The 20,113-nt window shown below is 43.1% G+C and overlaps 2 protein-coding genes across 2 annotated transcripts; both read left to right on the top strand.

Moving 5' to 3' along the window:
- The first annotated feature begins 508 nt into the window (after positions 1 to 508).
- Positions 509 to 1,676, top strand: WFDC10B (WAP four-disulfide core domain 10B). The gene is made up of 2 exons (XM_047746987.1): positions 509 to 599; positions 1,543 to 1,676. The coding sequence occupies exons 1-2, from the start codon at positions 509 to 511 to the stop codon at positions 1,674 to 1,676; spliced, it is 225 nt and encodes a 74-aa protein (XP_047602943.1).
- Positions 1,677 to 14,051: 12,375 nt separating this feature from the next.
- Positions 14,052 to 15,803, top strand: LOC125109899 (protein WFDC11-like). The gene is made up of 3 exons (XM_047746986.1): positions 14,052 to 14,148; positions 15,135 to 15,277; positions 15,789 to 15,803. The coding sequence occupies exons 1-3, from the start codon at positions 14,052 to 14,054 to the stop codon at positions 15,801 to 15,803; spliced, it is 255 nt and encodes an 84-aa protein (XP_047602942.1).
- Positions 15,804 to 20,113: the final 4,310 nt, after the last annotated feature.

The following is a 20,113-nucleotide window of genomic DNA, read 5'->3' as shown; positions in this document are numbered from 1 at the left end:
GGACTCAGGTTGTTTTTATATCTTCCTACAAAAATACTGTTTTCTTCTTTTTTGTAAATTATTTTGTAATTAGAATATAGAAATATTGGGCGCCTGGGTGGCTCAGTGGGTCAAGTCTCTGCCTTTGGCTCAGGTCATGATCTCAGAGGGTCTTGGGATCCAACCCCGAATCCAGCCCCCCTCTCTCTGTCTGCCTCTCTGCCTACTTGTGATCTCTCTCTGTCAAATAAATAAATAAAATCTTTAAAAAAATGAAAAAAGAATATAGAAATATTACATCTTTCAGGGAAAAAATTCTCTTTGCAAAGGAGGGGATTAGTCATGTGAGAGCAGGAATCCTCTGCAGAAGCCCAAGTCCCACAGAGAACAGGCTCTGTTAAGGGCAGGCAAAGGGGAGGAAACAGGGCTCCTTGTTTGGCCAGTGGAAGCAGGGAGGAGCCCAGGATAACCACCCAGCTCTCCAGGGAAGTCTGTGCCAGACTGAGAGCTCTCCACTCTGGCCAGAGGCATGCCAAGCCAGGCTCTGCTGCTTCTCCTGATCCTTGGTGAGCTGCTGCTGCAGGCCCAGGGAGGCCACCGGAAACTGAAGATGATGCAGAGTAGGTGATGGACTAGGGGACAGGGAGGGGAAGGGGGCCAGGAGGCTCTGTGTCCCTTCTGAGGAAGTCCTGGGTATTGGAAACTTTCAGCACATCCTGCTCAGACCACAGCACTATGAAGACTCTGGGTCCTCCCAAACCATGGCCCTCTGGCCCCTTTATCTGGCCCTGGGAACAGTGATGGGGGTGGAGGGGATACTATGTCTTTTGCTTCTCCATTCCTAATACCCAGACACAAACACCACACACAGTGGTGAAAGGTACATCACGGGCTGAGAGTTACATAGAGAAACCAAACAATGGTTCTTAGATTTCTGCACATATGTGCATGTTACATCCACAAATGTTGGTGGGAGTAGGTATAGAATGAAAGGACCGTGGGAAAACAAGTTTTGGGGTGTACAAGGTCAAATCAAAGTTATCATCAGAGAGACCAGGATGGTTGCAGTGGAAGGGAAATAGTGCAAGTGGTAAAATCTGGGAAGAGGCAAGGGCCCTGGAGAAAGTGACAGTGACAGGAGAGAGGGGGCAGAGTAGCAAGTCACCTTCCTCTCCAGACCCTGCAGATTCTGGAGAGTGGAGAGGGTCTGTAGGACGTCTCAGTTTCTGCTGAGTTCTCAGAGTGTAGATTCTATGGAAGGCATCACCAAGGCCATGACTAACATGGGAGACTAACATGGGAGAGAGGGTCCTGGTTGCAGAGTACCCAGAGGGCCCAGGAAGGCCAGGTATTGAGATCTGTTGGGGGAAGAGTAAGGAGTTATAGGATTTAAGATACTGTCAACCACTAGGACTGAGTGAAGGGCAGAAAATGATTTCCCTGAAAAGTCCAAGAGTGTCATGAGTAGGACCTGGGTTCTGGGGTTTTGGGAGAGGCTTTAAGCTTCAGAGGAGGGCTCTCAGGGGATCTGGTTCCAGTGATCTTGTTCCTGCTCCTTTTTAGGTGCAAAAGCCTGTCAAAAGAAGCCCAGTGTGGATCTTTGCAGCAATCACTGTTCATATTTTCTAAAGTGTCCAGAAGAAAATACTGTATGCTGTCCAGCTTACTGTGGGAATGTTTGCATGAGCCTCCAGTGAGTGGGCAAGGGGGCTGAGCGGGCATCATGCCCCCACCCTCAACCCTTTATTCAGACCAAATCAGGAGGATCTGAGATCCCGGGCACCAGGTCGTCAACAGGAATGCACCCTCCCCACTGTCTGAACTCTTTGTTCCTGTCAAATAAACCAGAACAGATGTCCACAGACCTGCCTACTTTAGTCCCAGTGCTTGTGACCATTGAGGACCCAGTGCAGACCCCAGACGGCCCCCCCCTCTGGGTCCAGGTCTCTGATCTCTCTCCCCTTGTCATTCTTCTGTATTCTCTCTCCTGTTGGTTTCTGCACCGTTGCCAAGTCCTGGAGGCCCAGGACTCATTGTTGATCTGCTTACTGAACCAGTACACCCAGGGGAGAAACTTCTCATGTGTGGTATCTCCCAATGCTAACCAGAACATTCCCCAGCCTGGGGTCCAAAGGACCAAGTTAGACATGAGGCAGGTGGAGGATAGACCCTGGTCACAGAGTAGGAGGCCCCAGGGAGGCCTCTTCTTAAACTTGTCCCACCACCACCCCATTTCCCCCATTCTCCTTGCGAGGTTCAGATTACTGTCCCTTTATAAGGGAGAAAACCAATCCAAGGGAAGTTGAGTGACATGCTCAAGGAAAAAGAGAGTGAGAGGTCATGCTGTGGCCAGAAGAGGATGTTTGTGTGGACCCCCGTTTGCTCACAGTTCCTCCATTATGGTTCTTCCATTATGGGCATGAAAGTGAGTGTCTACACTAACATCTAGTGTTACACTCCAGTCCAGGGCTTCCTGCTGGGCATCGGTGAAGGATTGCCCAGAGGAGGAAATCTGCCTCTCTCGGGCCAGAGCCTCTGGCCCACCTCAGAAGCATGCCAGGGCTCCTGGTATCAGAGGAACTTCTCTACCTCACCAAGGGCCTGCCCTTGGACCAGGAGACCTTAGGAGAGAGGTTATGATCAACCAGCAGCACAGATATCATCAGACACAGGTGGGCGGTAAGGACATGCTCTGTAGGAGTGGTCCTCACATAGCCTGACTCTGCGAACGTCTTCCCAGGGCTTGGCCAGGCCCCAAACACCCCGGGAGAAACTATTAGGAGAGGCAAGGCTACCTGCTAGGGCCTACACAGGGAGCTCTCTGGACACTCCGCCCTGCCCCAGTGGACGCAGAAGCTACCCCTAGAATGCTTTGACTGGGAGGAGTGCTTGCCTGGCCAGCACTCCATATTCTCTCCTATGGAACAGCTGTGTGTACCATAGTAGGTCGAGTGGAGGAGTGGGGACCCCTGTAAGGCCTTGATTCTCATGGAGGCAGAGGAGGGAGCACCTGTAAATTCTGCCATGACCTGGGTGTCCAAAAAGCCAAGTCCCAGCCTGTGGAGAATAGTTGATCAGGCTGGTCTGTCTTGACAAACATGGCCTCACGGTTGTCATGACTTCTGCAATCATTGTTCTCATCTCATGCTCCAGCCATGCTCCAGCCATGCTCCTTGCAAATTCTCCCTTCCCCACCCCTCATCTTGATCTTCAGAAATAGCTTGCCCTCCTGTAGAGACTCAGCACATACTTTTACTCTCTCACTCCCGACTAAGTCATCTCCCTGGTCCTGTGATAAAGTAGAGCTTGAAGAGACTTTGGTCATGGGCTATCCCACAGGACATCATGCTGATCTTTTAGGTCATTTACACTGTGTTAATTGGCCATGGGGAGATAGTAGGCTTCCTAAGTGCTTTACCATGTGCATGCCAGGGTGTAGGAGATACTCTTGTTGATATTCAGGACTTTCCATATTGGTGATTTTCTAGAGATCCAGTGGCCTGGGGCTGACGGGGGCAGTCTTTTGAGACAGAAGACAAGTTTCTGTACCTTGTATTGCTTACCATTTAGAAAGACATAATGCGCGATGGGCCTCTTTGGATTTTGGAAATAACCTTGGCCCCTTTTGGGCATGCTCCTTTCATCTATTTCCTTGGGAACTGTAAGGCTGCATGAGGCTCAGATTACAAAAATACTCTGCAGTAAGCCCAGGATGTGTTGAAAGTTGCCGCCAGCTGGGTCTTAGGACCTGCCATATGCATTTTCCTAAATGTGTCTGTGGTAGATTAGGATGCTGGATAGAGCCATTGCATGTCCAAGTAGGAGAATCACAGAACACACACTTGGATTATTGAGGTCAGGCCTTGTCCTCTTCTGTTGATGGGTGCTTTCCATTCGAAAGCAGCTCTTTACTTGCTGGTGGACCCGCATAAAAAATTGCATGCCTGACCGTGGGACATGGAGTCACTCTACAACTGGAATTTTCCATCAGAAATTGGAAGTTATCTGATCTATGAAGACTTTAAATGGGATGTGCCTAGAGGCAGTCTATTGCCAAATGGAAATGGTATGAATGAGAATGGCCCAGTCAGATCATTTCTTGGGTAATAAGTAACCTATATAATCAAGTGTTTGGGCCCTAATTGCTCACTGATATCTCCTCTTTCTTCATTCTTGCCCGATGTCACTAAGTCTCCAAGAAGGGCTTCCCTTTCCACCATGCATTCCCGAAGAAATGGTGTCTTCCCATGTCTGCCTGTTTGGGTCCCTCCTACTTTCCAATCCCTTCCTTATGGTTTCTTAGGAACCAGAGATCTAATCTACCAGGTGTCAGCCTTGCCCTCGGTATTCCTCCATTCATTTTCTGACTTTCATTTTGGGAGGGTGATTTTACCTGCATTCTTTGCTAAGCCCTCTGCTCCCATCTTCTCACTTCCATGCAGTCTCTCCAGTTTGTGTATGTCTCTGCTGTTAACCGTAAAAATAAAACCATCAGCTATTTTACTAGCAAAAATGGGTTAATTTGGGAATAGCAGAGAATTGCAATTCAGGGCAAACAAATTTTGGCAGAACCACAGGTGAGTCCAGAGATCGAAGGAGGGAATGCTCCTTTATAGAGGAAAGTGGGAATTAACTGGTAGTTCCAAGTGGAATGGCTTTTCAGTTGTCTGGGTTGTGAAAGTCTCTTATCGGCTGGGCTATTGCCAGGGAAGGATGAAAACCTTTCTTTCTCTCGCTGTGACTGCAAAGTACTAAGTGGTTATAGGATCCACTTGCCAGTAACATTTACTGTTGCATAGGTAATTGAGGACATGTGTGTGGTATGAGAGCTCCCCCCTCTGGCCCTGTAACTTCATTTCAGTGAGGTTTTCCTTTACAAATTTTCACACTGCATTTCTGTGGACCACAAGAATACTGATCCAAATTGGCGGATTTGAGTGTTTTGTTTCTTTTCTCACAGGTTGTTTTCACCCATTTTGAGTTTATTTTTGTGTATGATGTAGGAAAGTGGTCCAGTTTCATTCTTCTGCATGTGGCTGTCCAATTCTCCCAACACCATTTGTTGAAGTCTTTTTCCCATTGGATATTCTTTCCTGCTTTGTCAAAGATTAGTTGACCACACAGTTGTGGGTCTATTTCTGGGTTTTCTATTCTGTTCTATTTTTTGTGCCAGTACCATACTGTCTGGATGATTACAGCTTTGTAATACAGCTTGAAGTCTGGAACTGTGAAGCCTCCAGGTTTGGTTTTCTTTTTCAACATTCCTCTGGCTATTTGGGGTCTTTTCTGGTCCCATGTAAATTTTAGAATAGTTTGTTCCAGCTCTGTGAAAAATGCTGATGGTACTGCCATACTATTTTCTACAGGGGCTGTGCTATTGTATGTTCATTCCCATCGACAGTGTATGAGGTTCCATTTCTCCACATCCTTGCTAATACTTGTTTTTCTGCTTTTTAAAAAAGATTTTATTGGGGCGCCTGGGTGGCTCAGTGGGTTAAGCCGCTGCCTTCGGCTCAGGTCATGATCCCAGGGTCCTGGGATGGAGCCCCGCATCAGGCTCTCTGCACAGCAGGGAGCCTGCTTCCCTTCCTCTCTCTCTGCCTGCCTCTCTGCCTACTTGTGATCTCTCTGTCAAATAAATAAATAAAAAAAAATAAAAAAAAGATATTATTTATTTATTTGACAGACAGAGATCACAAGTAGTCAGAGAGAGAGAGGGAAGCCAGCTCCCTGACGAGCAGGGAGCCTGATGTGGGACTCGATCCCAGGACCCTGGGATCATGACCTGAGTCGAAGGTAGAGGTTTTTAAGCCACCCCAGGTGCCCCTTTCTGCTTTTTGTTTTTATAGTAGCCATCCTAATGGGTGTGAGATGGTATCTCACTGAAGTTTTGACTTGCATTTTTTTGATGATTAGCAATGTGGAGCATCTGTTCATGTGCTCATTGGCCTTTTGTCCATATTCTCTGGAAAAATATCTATTCCAGTCTTTGATTAAATCTATTTGTTTGTTTTTTTGTGTTGAGTTTTAAGAGTTCTGTCTATATTCTGAATATTAATTCTTTATCAGATGTATGGTTTACAAATATTTACTCCCATTTTATGGATAATCTTTTTACTCTGTTAAAAGGTCTTTTGATGCACAAATTTTTTAAATGTTCAATTTGCCTATTTTTTTAACCTGTGTTTTTTCTGCTGTATCCAAGAAATCACTGCTAAATCCAATCTCATAAAGATTTTCCCTGTGTTTTTCTCTAAGAGTTTTGTAGTTTTAGGTCTTATGTTTATGTCTTTGATCCATTTTTTATTATGTTATGTTAGTCACCATACAGTACATCATTAGTTTTTGATGTAGTGTTCAGTGATTCATTATTTGTGTATAACACCCAGTGCTCCTCACAACATGTGCCTTAATGCCCACCACCTGGCTACCCCATTCCCCACCCCCTCCCCTCTGAAACTCTCAGTTTGTTTCCTGGGATCCATAGTCTCTCATGGTTCTCCCTCCCTTGGTTTCCCCCTGCCCTTCAGTTTTCCCTTCCTTCTCCTAATGTCCTCCATGCTGTTCCTTATGTTCCACAAGTAAGTGAAACCATACGATAATTGTATTTCTCTGCTTGACTTATTTCACTTATCATAATCCCCTCCAGTTCCATCCATGTCGAGACAAATGGTGGGTATTCATCCTTTCTGATGGCTGAGTAATATTCCATTGTGTATGTGGACCACATCTTCTTTATCCACTTGTCTGTGGAAGGGCATCTCAGCTCCTTCCATAGTTTGGCTGTTGTGACCATTGCTGCTATGAACATTGGGGTACAGATGGCCCTTCTTTTCACTACTTCTGTATCTTTGGGATAAATACCCAGTAGTGCAATTGCTGGGTCATAGAGCAGCTCTATTTTTAATTTTTGAGGAACCTCCACACTGTTTTCCAAAGTGCCTGTACAGACTTGCATTCCCACCAACAGTGTAAGAGAGTTCCCCTTTCTCCATAGCTTCCCCAGTAAGGTGAATGATTCTTGACATTTCATTGGCTAAGTGTTTCTTTTGTTTATCTAACAAATATAGCAGGACTTCCATGCCAGACATTGGCTCTAAGTGCTTAACTCATGGAACCCTCACAACAACCTTATGAGGAAAATGTTGTTATTATCCCCATTTAGCATATGAGGAAGTTGAGGCACAGAGAGGGTTAATGACTTGCTTAAAGTAAGTGGGAGCTAGGATTTGGATCCAGGTTAAGTCTATGTCTTAAATCTCTTTATTATGTGGTCTTTTGAAAGCTCTTTGGTAGACCTCTCTCTTCTTCTTCTTCTTTTTTAAAGATTTTATTTATTTATTTGATACAGAGAGAGACAGTGAGAGAGGGAACACAAGCAGGGGCAGAGGGAGAGGGAGAAGCAGGCTTTCTGCCTAGCAGGGAACCCAATAAAGGGCTCCATCCCAGGACCCTGGCATCATGACCTGAGCCGAAGGCAGACACTTAATGACTGAGCATCCAGGCGCCCCAGACCTCTCTCTTCTTATCAGCACAAAAGCCACAAGACATTGGTGATAAGGTAGTGTAGGCTGATGTAAGCAATTGAGAAATTTGTAGCAAAGATGGATGGAGCTTTACAAAAGTCTTCACAAGATTCTGGAAAAAAATAGATAAATAAATCCTCTCTCATCTCCACAATCACCCAGACTTCCAGAAATGTATGTGTTAGTGGGGGAGAGTCTCCTGAAATTCCACAGTGTTCTGTTTCTGTCTATATTCCCTGCCACAAAAAGGAAAAAGGAAGTACTCTTTGAATAGGAATTCAGTGATAATGTTCTGAATGTACCCAATTTATGGCTTGGGGCAGATTACACAGATCTGCGACAGTCAGAATCATGATTACATTCTGAGTCTTTGAAATCTGTTCTGTTCATCGTCGGCCCTGAGGGGCTCTGGTTGCCAGAAGTCAGCAAGAAGATCCACCAGCCAAATAATTACCAGCTCTTCCAACTTGAGTATCTTCAGACGTATGTAGAGTCAAAGTCCTGGGCTAGAAGTGGGAACCAGCAAACACTTTTTTGTGGCTTGGTTGGATGAATTCCTTGTCCAAATCATGCCTCCAGATCATGCCAACACTATCTCCGTATGGAAGAGATTCTTGTCTTGTTTAAATGGAGAAACCAAGGGGCACTTGGGTGGCTCAGTGGGTTAAGTATCTGCCTTTGGCTCAGGTCATGATCTCGAGGTCCTCGGAGCAAGCCCTGTGACAGGCTCCCTGCTCAGCAAGGAGTCTACCCCTCCCCCCACTCCTTCTTCCCTTCTGCACTCACGAGATCTCTCTCTCAAATAAATAAATAAAATCTTTAAAAAATGGAGTGACTGACAGAGAGAGAAAGATTACATAGATGAACACTGTGTCCCTTCATGTGTGATATCCTGAGAAGGACACTATGTATTGCCTACATAGTATTCCCACTGAGAAGGTATAACCTAAATCTAATCATTAAGAAATTTCAGAGAAACCACAAAATGAGGAATGTTTAACTAAAAAAAAGTTTGGCTGTTTTTTTCAAAAATTTCAATGTCATAAGAGACAACGGATATTATTGGGTGTATTTTTAAAATGGAAAACTGATGGTAGCTTAGATAAATATATAAAAGTATATTTTATCCATGTTAAATTTAATGAAGTTGATTAATTGTCCTATGATCATGTAAGAGAATGTCCCTATTTTAATACTCACTGAAATATTATTCCTAAATAAGGGCCATGATATATGGTATTTACTCTCAAGTTGTTCAGAAAAAATATAATATATAAATATATATGACATATATATATAAGAGGGAGGAGGGGAGGGAAAGAGGAGGTAATTACGGACAAATTCTTAGGTGATTCTGAGCAAATGGTATACAGATGCTCTTTGTACTATTCTTACTCTTGTAACTTTAAAATTATTTCAAAGAATAGTTTTGAAACTATTCTTTCTAACTCATCTAATGGTCCACATGCCTCAAATTTTATTTTCCTATTTTATAATTTTTCATATATGCCAAAGAAGAGAATAAGTTAGCCCTTCTAAGGAGTTTTGCACCTTTGGAAACATCTCTATATATTGTGTCTATTTTTTGGCATTTGAATAGATTTCAACCAATGTAGGTAGGTTATTTTCTGCTTTGTTAAAAATGTGGAAGTAAAAATAAAGATTTTGAGGGAAAATTGATCACTTGATGGTAAAGAGACAATTAATCTCCTATGACTATATAATTCATAGTATCCAGACTTCTTTTGTCTTTGTAAGTGTTTTGATAAAAGTATCTGTCCTTTTGTTTGGTCTTAGTAGTATGAAGTCCCAGGCTGGGAGTGAGAGAAAAGTGAGAAGAGGACTGAGAATTTAGGGAATCAGTAGGTAACCTCTTCCTCAGAACCCTGACTCGCATCACCAGTGAGCTGCCTAAAATCACAGCTAGCACTTATTTTACATATTCTGTGTTCCAGGTCCTAGACTCTCTCTTGTCTTTTCTCCTTCACATTGATGTCCATCCCTCTAGTAATATGTATTTCTTTTTTTTTTTTTTAAAGATTTTATTTATTTATTTGACAGAGAGAAATCACAAGTAAGCAGAGAGGCAGGCAGAGAGAGAGGAGGAAGCAGGCTCCCCGCTGAGCAGAAAGCCCGATGTGGGGCTCGAACCCAGGACCTGGGATCATGACCCGAGCCGAAGGCAGCGGCTTAACCCACCGAGCCACCCAGGCGCCCCAATATGTATTTCTTTTATCATGTTTTGTATCATGTTTATTTTCTGTCCCCTGTGCTAGAATGTAAGCTTTTCAAGGGCAGGGATTTTTTGTAATTTTGTTTATTACTGTATCCTCAGTGCTTGGAAGAGTGGCTTATAGTAGTTCCTAAATGTAAGTATTTGTGGGATGAATAAATTTAGGACAGATGAGTAAAATTTGGGCCCCCACTCACTCACCAGAATTAATTTCAAATAGGTTAAATTTTTTTTTTTTTTTAAAGGAAGGGCATGCATTGCATGGAGCACTGGGTGTGGCGCATACACAATGAATTTTGGAACACTGAAAGAGAAAATTAAATAATAAAAAAAAAGGACCACAATGAAGTTAATGAGATTAACCTTCATTCCTCTAGAGAAGAAAAGCGTTTGAGCCTAATAATAACAACAATAATGGCCATTTATTTTGCATATTCTGTGTGCCAGACCCTATGCTCAGTGCTTCATAGACTCAGCATTCGCAATGTGGATTCTAACTTTGCTTCAATGTTACAGGTGGGGAAACTGGGGCTCTGAAAAGTTAGGTGGTAGACCAATCCCAAAATTTAAATGAAGCTCAATGCTTTGGGGTTGGGTTTCAAACCCAGGTCTCTCTGACTCCAATGCTCATGTTTTGTTATCTGTCCTGTACAATATTGACAGTCTTCAGTGTAGTAACAAGTGGGAGAGAATTTCTTTCTTATGGTGAGACAGGATGCGCATCCTATTGGCAGAATAAGCCAATTTTAATGGAGAAGAAAACTGGGGATAGCATTGTAGGATTTGAAATAGGCAGTACCCTTTTTTAAAAATTAATTTTTTAGTAAACATAAAACGTATTTTTATCCCCAGGGGTACAAGACTGTGAATCACCAGGTTTACACACTTCACAGCACTCACCATAGCACATATCCCCCCCAGTGTCCATAACCCCACCACCCTCTCCCGACCCCCTTCCCCCCAGCAACCCTAAGTTTGTTCTGTGACATTAAGAGTCTCTTATGGTTTGTCTCCCTCCTGATCCCATTTTGTTTATTTTATTCTTTTCCTACCCCCCACGTTGCATCTCCACTTCCTCATATCAGGGAGATCATATGATAGTTGTCTTTCTCCGATTGACTTATTTCGCAAGCATAATACCCTCTAGTTCCATCCATGTAGTCACAAATGGCAAGATTTCATATCTTTTGATGGCTAGGCAGTACCCTTTACTCGGACTTCTATACATTTGTGCTCTGGAGCTAATAGCAGATTTAATTGAATTTTAGTCGCAAGATTGTTCTTATTGATTTTTTTAATTTTATTTTTTCAGAGTTCCAAGATTCATTAGTGCTCCACTGATTTTTTTCTAATGAAGAGAAATTATAAATTTTCAGATGTCTTATGATCCATGGGAATATATGAATGGTATGTGTAACTAGTATACTGGGAAAATACAGGGAGTGTTATTGATAATCTGTTGAAAAGCTTTTCCTTTGTCTCATTTAAATTTGCTCATTAAGTAGGGAAGGAAAAAATGAAACAAGGTGGGATCAGGAGGGAGACAAACCATAAGAGACTCTTAATCTCACAAACCAAAATGAGGGTTGCTTGCGGGGGAGGTAGGGATAAGGTGGTTGGTTTATGGAAATTGAGGAGGGTATGCGCTATGGTGAGTGCTGTGAAATGTGTAAGCCTGATGATTCACAGACCTGTATCCCCGGGGCAAATAAGACATTATATGTTAATAAAAATAATTTTAAAAAATTTACTCATTAAAGCAACTTCTTTTCCTGCCTCTGTATGAGAGCTGACTTTTCTAGACACTGCCTAAATTTAGAATATATTAAAAAAAGTCTAAGCCCATGCAACAGTCAAAATACTAAAATTGAATTAAAATTGTGGCATCCCCCACACCTAGAAACCTGCAGTTGGGAAAGAGAGTGGCCAGTTTCCTCTCCTCCTATGGCTGGCTAAGTGCCATTTTTATTTTTTTAAAGATTTTATTTATTTATTTGACAGAGAGAGAGAGACAGCGAGAGAGGGAATACAAACAGGGAGTGGGAGAGAGAGAAGCAGGCTTCTTCCCCACCAGGGAGCCCAATGCAGGGCTCAATCCCAGGACCCTGGGATCATGATCTGAGCCAAAGGCAGACGCTTAATGACTGAGCCACCCAGGTGCCCCCTAAGTGCCATTTTGAAAGTGCTTGAGCACTGGGTGTTATACGTATACAATGAATCTTGGAACACTACATCAAAAACTATGGATGTATTGTATGGTGACTAACATAACACAATAAAAAAAGTAAAGTGGAGGAGGGAGAAGAGATGAGGAGGTCAGGATAGCTCTTCCTGGCAAGGAGTATTGTACCATTGTGCTTTGTGCTTTCTGGCCTTAGTATTGCTTAAAGTTGATTCTGTTGTGGGTGGTTTCATGGGTTCTTTGAGCCTTCCCCCAACCCCAGCTGATGGAGGTTTCTTATCTGTGGTTGTCTTGATATGGCTGAACCTACCTCTTTTCTGACACCTTTCTCAGACCCTCAGCATCTGGCCACTCTCCACTTCCTTCTGCTGAGGCCCCATGGCCTCCCCAGGCAGCCTGCCTGACATGAGTCTAGTGCAAACCCACACTGGCTTTCTTGCATGCATTGCCTTATCAAATGCCATAGTGGAAGCTATAGCCTCCTGTCACCATAGGTCACTTCAGCCAACCTCCTACCCTTTGTTTCTCTGGTATAACTCAGATATCTGCCCATGTCTCCACAAAATCTTGGGGCACATATAAAGCTCTATGCAAGGTATTCTTTTTTAAAAAATTATTTTTATTAACATATAATGTATCATTTGTCCCAGGGGTACAGGTCTGTGAATTGTCAGACTTACACATTTCATAGCACTCACCATATCACATACCCTCCCCAATGTCCATAACCCAACTACCCTCTCCCTACCTCCCCTACCCCCCAGCAACCCTCAGTGTGTTTTGTGAGATTAAGTCTCTTATGGTTTGTCTCCCTCCTGATCCCATCTTGTTTCATTTTTCTCCTTCCCTACTCCACACAACCCCCAGCTCTGCCTCTTAAATTCCTAATTTCAGAGAGATCATATGATAATTGTCTTTCTCTGATTGACTTATTTCGCTAAGCATAATACCCTCTAGTTCCATCCACATCATGGCAAATGGCAAGATTTCATTTCTTTTGATGGCTGCATAGTATTCCATTGTATATCTATACCACATTTCTTTATCTATTCATCTGTTGATGGACATCTAGGTTCTTTCTATAGTTTGGCTATTGTGGACATTGCTGCTATAAACGTTCAGGTGCACGTGAATCCTGACTTATTTTAAATGTGGAAAATGGCCAGGTACTTGATGTATTTTTTGCAGATGATTTTTGAGCAGATTTTCTTTAAATTCCCAGATGATCTGTCTCACAAGCTCATTTTAGGGGCTATCCAAAGGTCTTGGCCAAAACTTTAATTTTAATATCTTGTTACACATTTTTATTTTTTTTAACTTTTAAATTAAAAGAATTTTTTAGAGAAAGAAAGAGTGAGAGCATTCAAGCAGGTGGATGGGGGAGTGGCAGAGGGAGAGGGAGAGAGAGAATCTTAAGCAGGCTCCAAGCTCAGCACAGAGGCCAACACAGGGCTCAATCTCATGACCCTGAGATCATGACCTGAGCAGAAATCAAGAGTCAGATGCTTAACTGACTGAGCCACTCAGGCACCCTGAATATCATGTTACACATTTTTAAATAAAAAGTCAAGATATAAGCAACAAGGAGATGGGTATTAAGGAGAGCATGTATTGCATGGAGCACTGGGTGTTATATGCAAACAATGAACCATGGAACACTACATCAAGAACTAATGATGTACTGTATGGTGATGAACATAATAAAAAATTATAAAAAAAGATATAGACAGCAAGTCTGATATGATTTCAGTTTTATGGGCACATATAGAAGATAGGATAACATACACCAATATAGTGGAGTTACCAGAAATACTTCATTGTCTTCTTTGTACTTTTCTGTGTTTTAAGAATTTTGTCAGCTGGATTAGCACATTTTTAAAATAAATTTTTTTCTATAAAAGGAAGGCAGGAAGTGTGAGATACAGAGAAGTCTTTCAGCAAAGCCAGTGTTCAGCTTTGGTGTGTGTGTGCCTGTTGTTGGGTGGATGGGGGCAAGGAGGAATAAGTAGACAAATAGTAAAAAAATTCTATAAGCCATTCTTCTTGCCTCACAACTCTGTTTATATCTCTCAATTTCCAGCAGCAACTGGAAAGGGAAAAAAACATCCTGACAGTATATATTTAGATATATATGGTCATCATCATGAAGCTCTGGACACCTCAGCTCATGACATTCCTCTGTATGGTGCTACCATCTGTGCTGGGAGTGATGAAGGGAAAACACAGCTGTAGGTGATTAACCTGGGGGTGGGTGTACTGTGGAAGGAGGGTATTGTGCTTTTTCCTGGACAAGTGAATGGGTATTGAGTCTGGCACGTTTGACTCAGGACTCAGGACCCACTTTCTCTGGGTCACCTATTGGAGATTCAGAGACTTTTTTGTTAATGCACAGAGATCTAAGAAATGTCCAAGTGGAGGTTCTCTGATGCTTCCTCTTCCAACTTTGAAAGTGGCAATGGGCCCTGCCACCTTTTACATACATCCCATAAGTTATAATGATATGTTATTTTTCCATGTCAGGGTACCTTATCTTTCCGTACTTCCAGAAGCTCTGTCTGTGTCTTAGCTGTGTGTGATTTTGAAGAGTACTATAGGGGGATTTCTTAATATATATACCCTTAGTTTCAGTGGCAAATCTTTAAGAATGTGAAAAGATAGAAAAGAGACATGAGATGTGTCTCTAGTGGGGCAAAGTTGAGGGCCATATGATGAGAAAATGGAATCAGTGGAGGGTGCCAAGAAAATGGGTGAGAGAGAGAAGAATTTGGTGAAAAGCTCTTCTTAAAGGCAGGGTCAATAAGAAAGAGAAGAAGGGAGATAATCTGTTCCTTATTCTCCCTGGTGTGGCTCCCCACACTAGGAAGTAGGTATGGTAACGAGGCTAGAGGCTGCCTTGGGCCCTGAGGTCTCCTGTTACAGAAACGTAGGCTTTATAGGAGGACACATGAGTGTGTGTGGGGGGGTGTATGCTGAATCCTATCTCCAGGAAGCTTGATGAGGGCCCAGAGGCCTATGGGAGCAGAAAAGGCAGAGATCTGTGAAGATGTAATGAGGAGGTTCAGTACAGGGATTTTCTCCTGAGGCAGATGGATACCTGGGTGGGGCTTGGTGGGGCTTGGATTCTAGGAGGGGCTGTTAAGCTTATGCAGGACTTCTCTTCCCACCTTGATTATGCGGCCCCTGTCAGCCTCTTTCTAACTCATGTCAATTACAGGGGATGAAATGTTCCTTGAGGAATGCTGGGGAGAGCCAAGCGTCACTGAATGTACCAAGAAGTGTTCTAGAGCCCTTAAATGTGTAAGCAAAAATTATACATGCTGCTGGACCTATTGTGGGAACATCTGTTGGAAAAATAAAGTGAGTTGGGAGATGTGCTTGGGCGTGGGTCTTTACTGATTCTCAGATGCTGTTATTCATAAACAGAAGACTGAGGTTCCTTAAATCCTATGCACAAAAATAGTGGAAGACAATGTCCCCTAAGCCTGGACAGTAGAGCACTGGTGAATAAACCAAGACACCAGCTTGGGGCACTTTATTTCTTTCATTATATAATCAATGCCTATGTTGTCCTCATTTTATTACTCAATTGTTTTCTCTTTTCCCAATTTTTCTCCAAATTTCTAACCATTTCCTCCATAGTCAGACCTTTCAATGAACCCTTAGGACCCAGTCAGGCCCCAAATGTCTACATTTCTCTGCTCAATGAGCCAAACCCACCTCCCCACCCCAGAAGTGTACAATTCTTGGCATTGTGTAAAGTACTCATGTCCCAGGGTCTGGTGGGGATGGGTAATATAAAGCTTGGAAATGAATGCTTGTTCCTCAGAGTTCCCTTAGCCTCTGAGTATATAACATTTCTGTCTTTCAGGAAATATTTGCATGAGGTTTAAACCCTAACCTCCCAGCAGGACACCAGTCCATTCACACTGAGGGCTGGGCAAGAGCAAATCCTTGACCAATAAACTCATTTATCAGCAGTGGATTTTGTTTTTTTCAACTCCCTCCCACTACCTTTGATTACCATATTATACCCTCAAATTGCTTCCTCATTTGATTACCTTAGAAACAATAGGCTAATTTCATGCTTTTCAGAGAATAGAAGTTTATTTTTATTTTTTTTTAAAGATTTTATTTATTTATTTGACAGACAGAGATCACAAGTAGGCAGAGAGGCAGGCAGAGAGAGAGGGGGAAGCAGGCTCCCTGCTGAGCAGAGAGCCCGATGAGGGGCTCCATCCCAGGACCCTGAGATCATGACCTGAGCCGAAGGCAGAGGCTTCAACCCACTGAGCCACCCAGGCGCCCCAGAAGTTTATTTTCAGTACATAATTTTAATGTGGGTAACTGGCAAATAGCTCTTTCATTCGGTTTTTCAGAGAACAGGTCTCTGGTAAATTTGTTTCTCACAGGGTGTGGGTAAAAATTTTTTTTTAGGAAGAGAGAAAGTGTGCATGAACAGGGGGAAGGGGAAGAGGGAGATGGAGAGAGAGAGAATCCCAAGCAGGCCTCATGTCCAGCTCGGAGCTGGACATGGGGCTTGGTCTCATGATCCTGAGATCATGATCTGAGCCAAAATCAAGAGTTGGACACTTAACCAACTGAGCCATCCAGGCACTCCTGGGTAAAAATTCTAAAATGATTTTACATGTATATAAGATGTATATAAGTTTGTATACAAGATTGGACAAATAAGTAAATAACTGGGGATGTTAGAAGCCATGTTTCTAACTGTAAGAGAAAAGAAGTTACAAATAAGCAAAATGGAAGGCTAGGATGAGCCCTGTGGGTAATGGATTTGAGTCAGAGACATCAAAATGAACCCACATTCAGCCCAATATATATACAGAGAGACAGAATCTGAAGTAGACAGAGTGTGTGTATATGGATTAGTTACACATGGTGTATATTTCCTGGCTATGCCTGGAAGCAGTGATACCACAGTAGCCATAAACACACCAGAAGCCCAGATCTTGGTTTTTATTACCATTCTCCAATAAGTGGGCTAAGGCTTCTCGGAGAAATGGCTGATTCTAGAACTAGGCTTAGAAAATACAAGATAAGACTAGTATCTTTTAGGGTCGGAAAGTAAGGAAATGCTACAAAGTCAAAGAATGAGAAACAGGAACTAACCTTGAAGGGTTCCCAGTGGTCAAAGCCTAGAACAATTTGAGCATTAAACTGTCCCTGCTGGTCTATTAAAATAAGACATTACAAAGTTAATGGAAAAATATTAGACAACTTCAATATAAATCTACTATTAAAGAAAACAGAACAAATGAAAACTGAAATATTTCTGCAGGAAAAAAATGTCCCAAAGAAACACCTTGTCAGGGAGAAGGTTAATACAACACCTACAACTTTAATTATATAAATATCTGTAAACAAAGATTTTAACAGATGAAAAAAAATGCCTTGAATCAGAAATTTTATTTATTTTTATTTTTATTTTTTTTTAAAGATTTTATTTATTTGACAGAGAGAGAGAGAGAGAGATCACAAGTAGGCAGAGAGGCAGGCAGAGAGAGAGAGGGGAGGAAGCAGGCTCCCTGCAGAGCAGAGAGCCCGATGCAGGGCTCGATCCCAGGACCTGGGATCATGACCTGAGCTGAAGGCAGAGGCCTTAACCCACTGAGCCACCCAGGCGCCCCATTGAATCAGAAATTTTAAAACTCACACATAAGTGGCCAAAAATCCAGGAAGACATGAAATAAGAGGTGGACAGAACAAAAATATCAAAGAAAAAATTAAAGGTCATTTCAGAAATAAAGATGTTACAAGATTTTGAGACAGAATAAATTCAACTGAACTATAAGAGGCATTGAAGAAGAATGAAAGAAGACAATATTCAACTAACGAATCATTGAACATTATATAAAAAAGGATTGATGTACTATACCTTGGCTAATTGAATTTAAAGAAAAAGAAGTTAAACTTAAAAGAAGTTGAACTTAAAGAAAAAGAAGTTGAACTTAAAGAAAAAGAAGACAAGAGATCACAAATAAAATGCAAAAAGTAAGATCAATGAGAGAAAGATTAATAAAGAAGATGGACAAAGAAAATCTAAATAAATAAATATAACTGGAGTTTAAAAAAAAACCCAAATTACCAATATTAAAAACTAGAAAGCATTCCATCAATGAAAGAAACCTGAATCCACCTAAAAAGGGACCCAGCAGCAGTGACCCAGAATAGACTCAGAAATCAGATGTGTGATGTCCTCTCACATAGATTGTTCTACCTTCTCATACCCACTCACTAATGCTTTCCCAGAAGTGAACCCTTCCCAAGCTAAGACACTGGACAGACACTATACTCACTGGTGGGTATACATTCCTAGAGAATGTAATTTTAATGGTAGGATTTTAGGCTTAGAAACAACTGCCTCAGGATAGAACCTTCCTTGAATACTGCACGCCAAGCCCATATGCCCATTCTAATTATATTTGGGTGGATGGGCATTTCTTGAAGGTAGATCTTGCACTCAGCACCTAAAGCTAACTTCCAATACTTCCTTAATTAGACACCCTGGGTTTGTTATGACACAGGCTACTACCAGAGGCGGTGGTGGGGCGCACTTTGTAGGTGAAGGCATCAGTATGGACCTACTTGGGTGCCTGAGGTCACCCAAAGGATGGAAATGAGGCAGGAGTTGACCATTATCATGGTGTATGAGACACAGCAGATACTTCTAGAGTCCTCTCATCTGCCCTGACATAGAGAAGTAGCATGGCTGGAGCATGAGAAGAGAAAAATGACCACAGAAACCATGACAACCATGAGGCCATGTGTTTGTCAGACAGACCAGCCTGATCAACAATTCTCCACAGGCTTTTTAGACACCCAGGTCATGGAAGAATTTACAGGTGCTCCCTCCTCTGCCTCCTTGCCTTCCTTGAATCCTGAGAGTCAAGGCCTCACAGGGGTCCCCATTCCTCCACTCGACCTACCATGGAACACACAGCTGTTCCATAGGACAGAACATGGAGCACTGGCCAGGTAAGCACTCCACCCAGTCAGAGCCTTCTAGGGGTAGCCTCTGAGTACACTGGGGCAGGGTGGAGTGTCCAGAGAGCTCTATGGAACAAGGGCCAAGACACCAATTATCATGATGGAGAAGACCAGCTGCTTCCAGTAGATTTTATGATCTGAGGGGCTCATGCCAGTGGCAAGCAATAGGTCAGCTGGCAGCATGTGTACCCACATGGTAGGGAGCACTGGTCATAGATGTGGGAAGTCATTCCCTGTGTGGGCCCTGGCCAGTAACTTTGCCTCTCCTAATAGTCTCTCCCGGGGTGTTTGGGGCCTGGCCAAGCCCTGGGAGGATGCTCACAGAGTCAGGCTATGAGGACCACTCCTACAGAGCATGTCCTTACCGCCAACCTATGTCTGATGATGTCTGTGCTGCTGGTTGATCATAATCTCTTTCCTAAGGTCTCCTGGTCCAAGGGCAGGCCCTTGGTGAGGTAGAGAAGTTCCTCTGATACCAGGAGCCCTGGCATGCTTCTGAGGTGAGCCAGAGGCTCTGGCCCGAGAGAGGCAGATTTCCTCCTCTGGGCAATCCTTCACCGATGCCCAGCAGGAAGCCCTGGACTGGAGTGTAACACTAGATGTTAGTGTAGACACTCACTTTCATGCCCATAATGGAAGAACCATAATGGAGGAACTGTGAGCAAACGGGGGTCCACACAAACATCCTCTTCTGGCCACAGCATAACCTCTCACTCTCTTTTTCCTTGAGCATGTCACTCAACTTCCCTTGGATTGGTTTTCTCCCTTATAAAGGGACAGTAATCTGAACCTCGCAAGGAGAATGGGGGAAATGGGGTGGTGGTGGGACAAGTTTAAGAAGAGGCCTCCCTGGGGCCTCCTACTCTGTGACCAGGGTCTAGCCTCCACCTGCCTCATGTCTAACTTGGTCCTTTGGACCCCAGGCTGGGGAATGTTCTGGTTAGCATTGGGAGATACCACACATGAGAAGTTTCTCCCCTGGGTGTACTGGTTCAGTAAGCAGATCAACAATGAGTCCTGGGCCTCCAGGACTTGGCAACGGTGCAGGAACCAACAGGAGAGAGAATACAGAAGAATGACAAGGGGAGAGAGATCAGAGACCTAGACCCAGAGAGGGACTGTCTGGGGTCTGCACTGGGTCCTCAATGGTCACAAGCACTGGGACTAAAGTAGGCAGGTCTGTGG

The sequence above is a fragment of the Lutra lutra genome, chromosome 9 (assembly GCF_902655055.1).
Source record: "Lutra lutra chromosome 9, mLutLut1.2, whole genome shotgun sequence".
NCBI lineage: Eukaryota > Metazoa > Chordata > Mammalia > Carnivora > Mustelidae > Lutra > Lutra lutra.
The sequence above is the reverse complement of the archived record's forward strand: the minus strand, read 5'-3'. Positions and strand labels throughout refer to the sequence as shown.

Bases quoted from the DNA above. Each gene is read 5' to 3' on its own strand.
- LOC125109899 (XM_047746986.1), top strand. From the start codon at position 14,052: ATGGTCATCATCATGAAGCTCTGGACACCTCAGCTCATGACATTCCTC. The intron at 14,149-15,134 runs GTAGGTGATTAA...TGTCAATTACAG, and splicing joins GATGAAGGGAAAACACAGCT to GGGATGAAATGTTCCTTGAG.
- WFDC10B (XM_047746987.1), top strand. From the start codon at position 509: ATGCCAAGCCAGGCTCTGCTGCTTCTCCTGATCCTTGGTGAGCTGCTG. The intron at 600-1,542 runs GTAGGTGATGGA...GCTCCTTTTTAG, and splicing joins GAAACTGAAGATGATGCAGA to GTGCAAAAGCCTGTCAAAAG.